This window comes from Budorcas taxicolor, chromosome 5 (genome assembly GCF_023091745.1).
Source record: "Budorcas taxicolor isolate Tak-1 chromosome 5, Takin1.1, whole genome shotgun sequence".
Classification (NCBI taxonomy): Eukaryota; Metazoa; Chordata; class Mammalia; order Artiodactyla; family Bovidae; genus Budorcas; species Budorcas taxicolor.
Genome location: NC_068914.1, coordinates 123908609 through 123920914, shown reverse-complemented (window position 1 = coordinate 123920914; position 12306 = coordinate 123908609). Strand labels below are relative to the sequence as shown.

General features: G+C 37.4%; 1 protein-coding gene across 1 annotated transcript in view; it reads left to right on the top strand.

Annotated features, from left to right (window-relative positions):
- FAR2 (fatty acyl-CoA reductase 2) overlaps positions 1-12306 on the top strand; it is a 54181-nt gene that overhangs the window by 31590 nt on the left and 10285 nt on the right. Inside the window, exons 4-8 of the mRNA XM_052640987.1 lie at positions 2191-2368; positions 3647-3691; positions 5645-5763; positions 6873-6940; positions 9595-9766. Of these exons, the coding sequence (XP_052496947.1) occupies positions 2191-2368; positions 3647-3691; positions 5645-5763; positions 6873-6940; positions 9595-9766 (582 nt within the window). The remainder of the gene's footprint in view (positions 1-2190; positions 2369-3646; positions 3692-5644; positions 5764-6872; positions 6941-9594; positions 9767-12306) is intronic.

Here is a 12306-nt window from a genome sequence, read left to right as displayed (position 1 = left end):
TACCTTTTTCATGCACACCAACAGCAGTGATAGCACGTGGTACCAGCCACGGGACACACAATCCGAGGGTATTGCTGGCTTCTGATGCTTTCTTAAACTTGTTTTCTTTACAGCTTTGTTAAAACTGGACTGTATTTCTTCAGACCTAGTTTTTGTAACCTGTATGTTTTTGTAGGTGAAAATAAAAATGGTCTTAGGTCAGTTAATCCACTGCTGACCCACAAATAAGACGAGGTAAAGGTAACAGTATTAGAAAGATAGACAGGCACCTAGATTGTCCCTCACTCTCTTCCAACACTCAGTGACCATGTGATTGAAATAACTTCTGTTTTTCTAAGTATTTGGAGTTGTTTTTAATTCTCAGACCTTCTCAGCCTTTCTCTTTTCAGTGTAAACCAGAAGGCATTTGATAGCTAGAAGATATTCAGCACTAATAGCCGCAAAGCAGGGAAAACTAGACCGTAACAGACAGGATTCACATTCCTCTCCAATATTGAAATTGAGAGTTGTGTTTCTGAATGTCTTGGCATTAAGCACTTCTTAAATACTCAATAATTTGTCATGAGAGGAAAACAATAACCTCTAATAAGATTTTTCTGCAATCAAAATAATATGATTGTGTTGGGTCCAATAAAATGGGAACAAATGTACCAAACACATTAATTATAAAATCACACTGACATGTCACCTAATTTTTAAAAACTGTATTATATCCAAAGTTTCACCAAATAGATCTACCAGCTAAGAGAAACATTCAGTATTTAATCAACAATCATTTCATTGCTCTCTTAGAGAAAAGCAGGTAGACTCTGGGATTATCAAAATGATTTTAACATCTTTTTTTAAAAAAAAAATTAGGTTGGTACCATGGTAACTCAGTTATTCATGATACAGATCTTCTTGAAGGTAGAGGTGTTCAACAGTCACTGTATTAAAGTTGCTTCATTGTGCTATTCTCACCCCACTTGACAGACGATTAAAGCTATCAGAGCACTTTAAAACTCATTGGAAATCTCTGGAAATGGTTACAAGTTATTAGCATAGACTCTAACCAGATCTCCAAAATACAGTGCGTGGGTTCTAAGACAGATTGTAAGTTCTGATAAATGCAGTTGCCTTTCTTTGTTAAGGCATTACTGCTACTGCTGCTAAGTCGCTTCAGTCGTGCCCGACTCTGCGCGACCCCATAGACAGCAGCTCACCGGGCTCCCCCGTCCCTGGGATTATCCAGGCAAGAACACTGGAGTGGGTTGCCATTTCCTTCTCCAATGCATGAAAGTGAAAAGTGAAAGTGAAGTCGCTCAGTCGTGTCTGACTCTTCGCAACTCCATGGACTGCAGCCTACCAGGCTCCTCCGCCCAGGGGATTTTCCAGGCATGAGTACTGGAGTGGGGTGCCATTGCCTTCTCCAGATAAGGCATTAAGCAGAATTTAAACAAAAATCAAAGCTGAAGGTTTCGAGATTAGTGCCAAGGTTCTAGTTGGACAATAGTGAATGAGAGGGGCTGCCACTGACACCTCTGATGACAGCCTCTCAAGTCCATGACCAAGGCAGCCAGCCCAGTGTTGGACACCCAACTGGCACTCACAATACATTCATTGAATGTACCTTGATAGGTACATGCCCTCTGAGAGGCTATAATTGAAGATAGAAATTAGCTCTATGTAATCAAGTAGCAGGGAGCTTCCCAGGTGGCGCTAGGGGTAAAGAACCCACCTGTCAATGCAGGAGACATGAGACACAGATTCCATCCCTGGGTCGGGAAGATCCCCTGGAGGAGGGCATGGCAACCCACTCCAGTATTCTTGTCTGGAGAATCCCATGGACTGAGGAGCCTAGTGTGCTGCAGTCCATGGGGTCACAAAGAGTTGGACATGACTGAAGTGACTTAGCGTGTGTGTGCACACACACACAATCAAGCAGCAGACTGCAAAACAACTGGATACATGTATTGAGACAGAAGGCCATAGGATTCAACTAGTAATGTTGGGCTAAGCAGTGGGGAAGATCTCATCCATCTTGCATCATGTGGATAGGTTCACACTCAAGCCTTGGTGTCCTTTGACGGTTCCAAATTACAGAACTCAAGCTGGAACGGGGAAGTTCTGTTTGTTGTGTCTCACAATTTCTTTTTGGTATGTTGTCTGACACATGCTGACAAGATTCTTTTTCACTCTGACTACTTTTAGGTGGTTAGACGACGCTATTATTGACGAGATCACACCCAAGCTGATCGGAGATCGGCCTAACACATACACCTATACCAAGGCCTTGGGAGAAGTGGTGGTGCAGCAGGAAGGTGGCAACCTCAACATTGCCATCGTACGGCCCTCCATCATGGGAGCAACCTGGCAGGAGCCCTTCCCAGTAAGCCCACTTGCCTGGATTCCACGCTTTGCTTCTGAACCAGCATCTCTCCTGTCCAAGTACTCTCTGATGTCTTTTTTTTTTTTCCAGTATAGATAGCTGAGTACAGCAAATGTGAGGACCAAAGTGCACGTTTGTTTCAGGATTTACTCACCAGCGGGCTCCTCTGATGTTACACTGACTGTCCTAGAGTTGGGTGGAGTCTTCAGTTAGTTTCTCAATAACTCTAGTCTCAAAATTCCCATGGGAAATAACTTTATTTCTTGGCTTCTCCACAATAGTTTAAATATACAAGAATGTTCCTACTGGCCAAGTTGATAACGTTAACAAATTGCCAGGGTAAATAGGAGCAGCAAAGCTCAGAGAAAGTCCTCAGTTTAGGAATAATGTTTTTTATCTGCGTATACGTCTGTATCTTTTTGAAAGTACTTTGAATTATGCCATCTTTTTTCGAAGCAGTTCTGTAAAGTTTTTGTACCAGATAAATTCAAGTTCCATTACTTATTGACATGTAACCTTTTACATATGAGTTGTCTCATATGTAAAACTGGGCTAACCACACCCATTGTGGAGGGCTGATGAAATGAGACAGTGTAGTGGTATGTCTACTGCAGTGCCTGGTCCCTAATAAAAGGCTCAACTAATATCAATCCCTTCAAGTTCTCTCTCCTTTCCCATCTTATACATTTTGACTTTCAAAGATAAACAGACATAATGAGGTCAACTGACTTGCTTTGGTCTTAGGAGACAAACTCATAAGGACGTTTTTCTCTAACTGCTCCTAAAGATAATATTTTCTCTACCATCTATAGCAAGCTAATACAAGCTGATCTTGAGATAGAATGAATGAAAGATGCTATGACTCTTACCATTGTCAAGTAAGAGTCAATTTTCTGCAAACTATGTTTGAATTGTTCCCCTGAGAAGTTAAAATCAGGCCCAAGTGAGGAAAATGAATTGATTAGCAGATTATGATATTAAGATGAGATCCAATTTAGCTCCTAAGATGTCATAGACAGCTTGAAACTATTCTTGATTCCTGCTATGAAATAAATGCTGGCAGAATTTTAATTCTTCCACAAACCAAGTGCAAAAATATCCAGTGCTTTCTCACTGATCTCTGTTTGTAATTTTGGAAATAGTGGACTAGACAGTTTATCGGCTGGAGTTTCATCGTTCTTGTTTGGAGTTTAAGATTAGACTGCAGATATTCCAAAGGTACTGTGATTTTCTGACATGTGGAACCAACTAGAGATCTTTTCCCTTTTCTCTTTTTAGGGTTGGGTTGATAACTTAAATGGACCTAGTGGGCTCATTATTGCGGTATGTATAACGGTGTGGAAATAATTACTTCAAATGTAGTGGAGGGACAGTAACGAAATGCTAGTATTGGCTTAGCTTTACTGATGCAAAACCATAAGCATTCCTTTACTCACTACAATTGATGCAAATTATTTCAGTTTTGCTGATTGAAAAATGAGGCAGAATGAAATTAATTATCTGTCAATATCATTATCAGGAAAATAGAAGTACTGTGATATCGTCAATTGCCACTTAGGAATTTTATTTTTGGATAGAATTTTGAGCCTCTAGTACCATGCTTAGTTAACACAAGATGGGGGTATTTCCTTCTTTTCGCTCTTTAACCATAGCTAGAATTAGGGATGTGATAAAACTCATATCCCCAAAGATTATTAAATTTATGTGCATTTGGATAGAAAGTATATAAATGCATAAATATATCAATATCTATTTCTCAATATATCTAAGAAAGAGGACTACCAATTGGAGGAAGTTTTTCAAATATAAAAACTGATGACTATAGGAAACACTTTTCAACACTAATCCTCTCACAGACAAGGAGGTATATCAACCATTCCTCTGGGTCAGCAGACCTTTGTGTGCATCTCCCTGCAGTGAAGACTGATCCTGTGAGCTGCGGAGCTGTCCGGTTCACACTGAAGCATTTTAGGCTCAGAACTACAACTCTTCTCTTTCGGACATTGAAATGGACTTCATGTCTTTAAATGAGTTTAAATTTTGTTTGGGATCTCATGTTTCAGACTGTGCCTCTGTTCTTCACAGAACTAGATCCAACATGAACTAAATACAAATAAAAGACAGTGAATTATGACTACTTGTCAAAGATAGTGACAATGAACTTCTTTCTGATTTCTTTCTCTTTCTGTTCCCTACCTGCCTTCAACTCTTGAGGCTTAGTTGGAAGTGAGTGTTCAGAAACTTAGAACATAGCTATTTTAACATGATCCCAGAGTGAGTTTTATTACACTGTTAGCAAAGCTGCACATGTATTCAGATTTTCTAAAATTTTCCAAATTGATTTCCCATATTCTGAAGGACAGGAGGAGGGCATGGTAACCCACTACAGTATTTTTGCCTGGAGGAATCCCATGGACAGAGGAGCCTGGTGGGCTATAGTCTATAGGGTTGCAAAGAGTCGGACTCGACTGAAACGACTTAGCAAGCACACTTGTCCAAAGGAAGGTTAATCAGTTACAAGAAGACAGAAATTAGGAATATAAGAAAGTGCTGACCACTGCAAATTGATGTCAGAAACATGCAGGGTGTAAATAATCAATTACTTCAAAAAGTCAGTAAACTGGCTCCTTTATTTATTGACATGGCATTTATTAACATGAACAATTCCCAGTTCTTGCATCTATATAGCATCAGTGATCTGTGAGGTAAACAAAGATACTGAACAAAAAGTAAATAACGGTGGCCTTTTCCACAAGTAATAAAAAGTTTTTGTTAAGCAGTGGAATTTTCTCAGTTTAAAAAGGTGTTTCTTAAACTCCTAGTTCTTATTATTTCTTGTAAACTAGTAGACTCTAGCTAAAAATGACAACATTTAAGAAATGGTAAGTTAAATTAATGGGAAATTTGGGAAAAGTTAATTCTTAGAATATCTTATGAATTAATTTTTAAGATATGAAATCTTATTCTTGTTTTTTCTTTTATTCTTGGTGTTTATTAATTAGCTAAATACATTAAACTCCTCACAAGCTTGAGGAATTTCACTCTGAAGAGGAACCTGAGAATCACTGGTGGTTCTTGGAGATGTTGGCACTTGAGCTTGGATGGGGAGGTTGGATGGCCTGAGAGCAGTCAGTCTTGGCACATTAACCTAGCAAGCAGTGAATCAGTGTTAGTTATTATTACTACCAGCATTGATACTATCTGTCCGATACATACTTCAGCCCCAGCTATTACATAACGCCTGGTTCAATAATTTATGTCCTTTTTTCTGTGCAGGCTGGGAAAGGGTTTCTTCGGTCCATAAGAGCTACTCCGATGGCTGTGGCAGATTTGATTCCAGCAGACACAGTGGTCAATCTCACTTTGGCTGTAGGATGGTACACAGCAGTTCACAGGTGTGGAGTGGATACTTAAACTGGCTTTCAAAGATTTGATGAGGAGGAGGGTAACTATGTTGGGCACCTATTCAAAATATATGAATTTTACTGAAGAAGACCCCAAATGTGAGAGGGTATCTGTTTGGATATTTCACAGAGTTCCAATTATGTCATAATATAGGCATCAAGTTGTGTTATAAATACCAGTTAGTACTTGGTTGATCATAAAATAATAAATTCTTCAAATCATTTAACCATGAAATTCTCAATAATTGAAAGATTTTCATTCTATTCAGCAACCTAAAATGCAGCTTCCTTTTTTAAGGCAAAGAAGATAAAAGTAGATGAAATGAGAGCATATTTTTCTTCATTTCTCAGTTCCTAATAAAAGTCAAAAGTTCAGATCACCGTGTGTGTGTGACAGAGGTATTTTTAGTACAAAGAAAAATAATAGGTTGTTTGTATATTTAACATTGTTAATAAACAAAATTTTTATTAATTATTTGAAGTTAGATATTTAGATGTTGTCCAATCCAACAGCACTTCATTGGATTTAGGAAAAATCATAGCCCATATTTTTGCCCAGTAAAGACGTCAAGAAATTAGAAATACAATTTGCTTTGTCATCATCATGCTGCCTCCATTTGCTCCATAAATATGTCAGTCTATGGGATTTTGTTCTTCATACACATGTACACACACACACACTTGCACTTTTCCTAGTTTTCCATTTTGTTTTTAACCCAAAGAAGGAACAAAAGATGAAAGTGGTGTGTGGAGTGCCTTGTGTGTCAGGCTGTGCTTAGTTGCTCAGTCGTGCCCAACTCTTTGTGACACCAGGGACTGTAGCCTGCCAGGCTCCTCTGTCCATGGGGATTCTCCAGGCAAGAATACTGAAGTGGGTTGCCATGCCCTTCTCCAGGGGATCTTCCCAACACAGGGATTGAATCCCAGTCTACCATATTTTAGGAGGATTCTTTACCACCTGAGCCACCTAAGAATGCCTTAGTGATAGGAATTATTGGGAAAAAAACCAAAAAACAAAAAACTTGTTTAAGTATTATTTTCTCTATCTTTCTTTCATTAGTTCTCCATTTTCTTATATTTACCTAACTTTTGTTTTTCAGACCTAAGTCAACATTGGTCTACCACTGTACATCTGGCAACCTCAATCCCTGTAATTGGGGCAAAATGGGTAAGTGCCTGTAGCAAGGTACGTAAGGAACCATTAGAGAATGCTCATTTGCAATTAGCATCTGCCACAGGGAAAAACAAAGTGTCATGGAGCTTTGAGTCTAATGGGGGAAAAGACAAAACACAGGTAAAGCCAGAAAATTAATTGCAAATTGTAAATGTGTAGAGTTAATTAGAATACACTGTGGTATCTCAAAGAAAGGGACCAGTGAAACAGCGGCATGATTGTGAGCAATAAGGGCTCCGTTGGCTATAGAGATTTAAAAAACAAATCAAGTCAAGCCAAAGTCAGTAATTATAAGCAATATCAATGATAAAATACTTCTCCTGAGCCACTGTGCTCACACACACAGCCCTCGTCCCCCTGAACATATCACTGAGAATGTGCCATGATTAATGGCCAAGTAGATTTAGAAAAGTCCAATGATACTAACTGGTGTCATTGAGTCAGTGATACTCTTTATTAATTTAGGCAGTCAGCCATAGTGTAACCTTGAAAGTAGCCTGTTGAATTGAATTAGAATTAATCCTGCATATGACAGAAAATTAGCTAACCAATCTTGTACTCTGCTTCTGATTTTCTTACAAATATCTGAAACTTTTAGATCATCTAATTGCTGTTTAGCTACTAGATGTTGAAAAAAATTAAATGTGCTTAATTTGTTAGAATCTTATCTCCAATTCAGAGCATTCCACTGTGCTATTCTATTTGCAAAGTTATTATTTCAGTAAAAGTAAAATGAAATTATCTATTACCATCATATCCAGTTATTTAGATCATATAGCGAAATAATTCTGGAAATAAAAATAAATCTCTATCTCAGTAACAGAATTAAGGTATCATTCATACAAAGAGCATTAGTAGAAGTAACCAAGATACTTAAATTCTTAAATCAAAAGATGCTACATGTAAATCCATACCTGGGATTCAAAATAGTCTTCTTCCTTGCTGAAAATTCTGTCTATTTTATGAACATACACAATGTAATAGTTGAAAGTGATCTTAAAAATAATCTAGTGTGCTTACTTCTTTTGATTATGGTACATATAAAACTCTCATTCTGCTTTTTCTCTCTTTTCCTTGTTTTTAAATTGAAGTAGACTTATTTACAGTGTTGTGTTAATTTCATGTATACTGCAAAGTGATTCAGATAGATAGGTGAATAGATAGATATCATTCTGCTCTTAAAATAAACTTTGCTTTGACAGAAATTTCTGAATCAGTGAAAGTCAGACAATCAAATCACTGCATCTTGTTCCATGTTACATAGCCACTTATTAACTTTTTTCTTTATTTATATATATATTATTCAACTATAGCTGACTTACAGTGTTTCTGGTGCACAGCAAGATGATTCAGTTATACATAAACACAGATACTATTTTTAAATTATTTTCCATTATAGTTATTACAAGATATTGACTATAGTTCCCTGTGCTATACAGTAAACCTTTGTTGCATATCTAATTTCTTAAAATTAGAAATCTAGCTTTCTATTTGCCACGTACTAACTGTAACACTCAACAAGAAGGATAAAATTTAGAGGAAAGCCTTTCATTCACAAAACCATTAAAAACTTTGTATTTTCGAAATTAAACTATGGTACAATAAAAATTAAATTCTTTAAAAAATAGTCTAGTGTTTTCACTTTATTTTACACACAAAGCCCATAGAGGGTAAATGATTTATTCATTGCACATGGGGAGTGGGAGCCGGACATAGAAGTAAATGAGGGGTATGAACATGTAATGATCACCCCACTAGGGATTCGTAAAGTCAACATGAATCCCTCTGGGAGGAAAAGACCCAGGATCAGATGTTTCTGGATAATCTTTTCTGTATGGGGTATATATTTTTCATACATATTTCTAGGTAGTATCTTTTACAGAGGACAGTAACCATATTATCATAATAATTGATAACTTCATCATAACTGAGTAATGAACTTAGGCAACTTTGAAAATTCTACATAAATAAAATCAAAACTAAGTTCAAAAGAATGAATACCTTTTGAAAAGAAGTATTTGATTTACAGATGTACATAAAAAGCTTTAAACCATGTTTTATATAAGTAATGATATACTTTTTAAGATTAGTATTTAAGAAAACTCTGGAGACAAGAGTAAAACAATTGAGTCTGACATATTGCCAGAATAGTAGAAATACCAAAGAAGTAAAAGACTGGTATTTAAAATGAACCAACATGAAGGAATCCTAATTTTACAGTCTCTCTTTTACATAAATCTTTATAAAACTTTAAGTAAAATGTTAAGAAACTTTCCTGATTGTTCTGCAAATAATGATCCAACCAAAGAAATAACACCCCCAGGCTCTGTCTTGGGCTTTCTGAATAGACTAGATAACCTTGAAATTGAATTGAAATTTTAGTATTGACTAAAACTATTTTCCCAAGAAGTTGTTTTAGGGTAAAGGTTTCAAGTGAAGGATTCAATTCTTAACCAATTTACATTGTTTAAATTTGCAGATGACCACTTGCCTGGTGTAAAATTCTTAGTATTATTCTAGACTCTACACAACAAATCCTTACTATTTATTGTTTTGACCGATTGCAAATGCCATCCACCACAATGGGTGGCATTTACAATGCTCCTGGATTTAGCACTTAATCTCCCCCACTCTCACCCCCTCTCCAGGACTCCAAGTCTTGGCAACCTTTGAAAAAATCCCATTTGAGAGAGCTTTCAGGAGGCCAAAAGCTGACTTCACAACCAACAACATCACAACCCATTACTGGAATGCTGTCAGTCACCGGGCCCCTGCCATCATCTATGACTTCTATCTTCGTCTCACAGGAAGGAAGCCCAGGTGAGAAACGGAGACAATAGCTTTAGGAGGGTCTCTGCGTGAAAGTCAAGGACTCCAGTCCTTTGCCTTCCCATCCCCTATGGATCAAAGTGACAACTGAATCACAGTTATGACTATATCTCTAAGGGAGTTAACTATATCTCTATATAGTTATGATTTTATCTCTATAGAGGGACAATCAAAGCAGTAGTAGTGGGAACCCCAAGGGGACCCTACCTTAATGTTAAGGAACTTGCTTGATGAATTCAGCAGGTAATCAATCACCTAAAAAGAAAAGTAACTGAGAGTCTGTATCTGGGAGTTTGTAAATTGTTAGATTCAATCCCTGGGTCAGGAATTACCCTTGGAGGAGGGTATAGCAACCCACTCCAGGATTCTTGCCTGGAGAATCCTGTGGACAGGAGAGCTTGACAGGCTACAATCCATAGGATCACAAAGAGTTGGATGTGAACTGAGTGATTTAGCAGGACAGTTAATCTTACAATGTACTACAATGGTAACAGCCTCACATACACACAAGGGGTGATGCATGACAAGCTCATTTTAATTCTCACAACAACCCAAGGAGGGTATTCTCATCCCAGTGTTACAGATGAGGAAATGGAAGTTAGAGGAAGAATTTTAAGTAGTCTCAGAGGAAGAGACAGAGGAAAGATCTGGAGAAATCTGAACTGGACTGACTGCCATGTGGAGATGAGTGGAGAGAGTAGAGGGAGCAAAGTGGAGTGTCAGGGTGTTGATGCTGGGTGAATTAGGGCATGGCCCTTTCTACTCTGGTCTCACTTGAATAATACTTTGTGTGTAATTCCTGCCATCAGAAGCATGATGTTAGCCTCTTTTAAAGGAGAAAATCTCTCTCAGTGTGTTTATTTCCATTCTTATTAGTAGAGCAAATGAGTGATGCTTAGGCAATGTAGAGTTTATCCACATTTTCAAAGATCTTCCTTAGAGTTCATAACTCATTGTCAGTTTCTTCATGAGTAAGGTGAAAAGGGGGACACTATGTTTGTGGGAAAATATTTTTATAAGGGGCTTATTAAATAAAGATGGGAAAAGAAGGAAAACCAAACACTGCTGACATCAACACTGAGGCCTTTAAAATATATCAGGGTTGGAAGGAGACCTGGATGAAGAGCAAAGTTCAGTAAGTAGAAAAGAAAAACACAGGAGGACCGACTTTTTGCGACCCCATGGACTGTAGCCTACCAGGCTCCTCCATCCGTGGGATTCTCCAGGCAAGGGTACTGGAATGGGGTGCCATTTCCTTCCCCACAGGAGGAACAAGGCCAGTAAAAATCTTTATGTATTTTGTTTGTAAGAAGTTTAATTGTAATATTCATGGGAAATGATTATTCGTTTGGTTATAGGAATCTTAAGAATAATCTTTATGGCAGAAAGTGCTAGAATCTTTCTGGACTCTTTCCTTCCCCAAGTGTGTTTGTGTGTAATCACTTATGCATTTACAACCACATGTATGGTTTTGCTTTGAGGTAAGGTGTGTCTCTATGTATGTTTAAATCAATCCTACACACTTTTTCACTTGTATTCCATGAAAATCCAAGTCATTCTGCTAGTGCTGTCTTTTTCACCCCCATTAAGAACAATGGGACAAGTATCAGTGCACATGCATCCTTACAGAATGTGCCTTTGGGTCTGTGGAGGATGCTGAGGGGTAGGCTTGCTAGACTGGAGGATATACTCAACATGGATATTATGACTACTACCAGGTTGCCTTAAAGGCAGCCTCTGTCAATTTATACGCTATCACAACAGCATGTGAAAGTATAAATCTGTTCTTTCTCATTCTCATTAATACTTTGCAAAAATCAATATTTTGAATTGTTAAGCTAATGACAAGAAATAGCATCCCTGTCACTTTGATTTGCATTTTCCTTGATTGATGGAGGGGCTGGGCTTTCATTTGTTTATTGGACATTCATGTTTTCTCTGTTATGAGTTGCCTGCTTCTATTTCTCACCTACTTTTTAATTTTGTTTTTATTGAAATATAATTTATTTACAATGTTCAGATGTACAGCAGTGATTCATATATATATGCATATATATATATATTCAGGCCCTTATTTCTTATATATAGTAATGTGTATCTGTTAATATCAAATTCTAAGTTTATCCCTCCCTGCTTTCCCCTTTGGGAACCATAAGTTCGTTTTCTATGTGATCCTGTTTCTGTTTCACAAGATTCATTCATATCATTCTTTTTAGATTCTACATATATCATATGATATTTGTCTTTCTCTGTCTTAATTACTTGCTTAGTATGATAATTTCTATGTCCATTCATGTTGCTGCAACAGCATTATTTCATTCTTTTTTATGGTTAATAATATTTCTATTTTTCTATTTGATTTTACTTATTAATTTTTGGAGGCTGTGTGTATATGTTTATATGTGTAAATATATAGTTTTTAAAGGGGGAATTCTCTCTCAGTGTGTTTATTTAGGGGCTTCTCTCATGGCTCAGTGGTAAAGAATCTGCCTGCCAATGCAGGAGATGAGGGTTCAGTCCCTGAGTCAGGA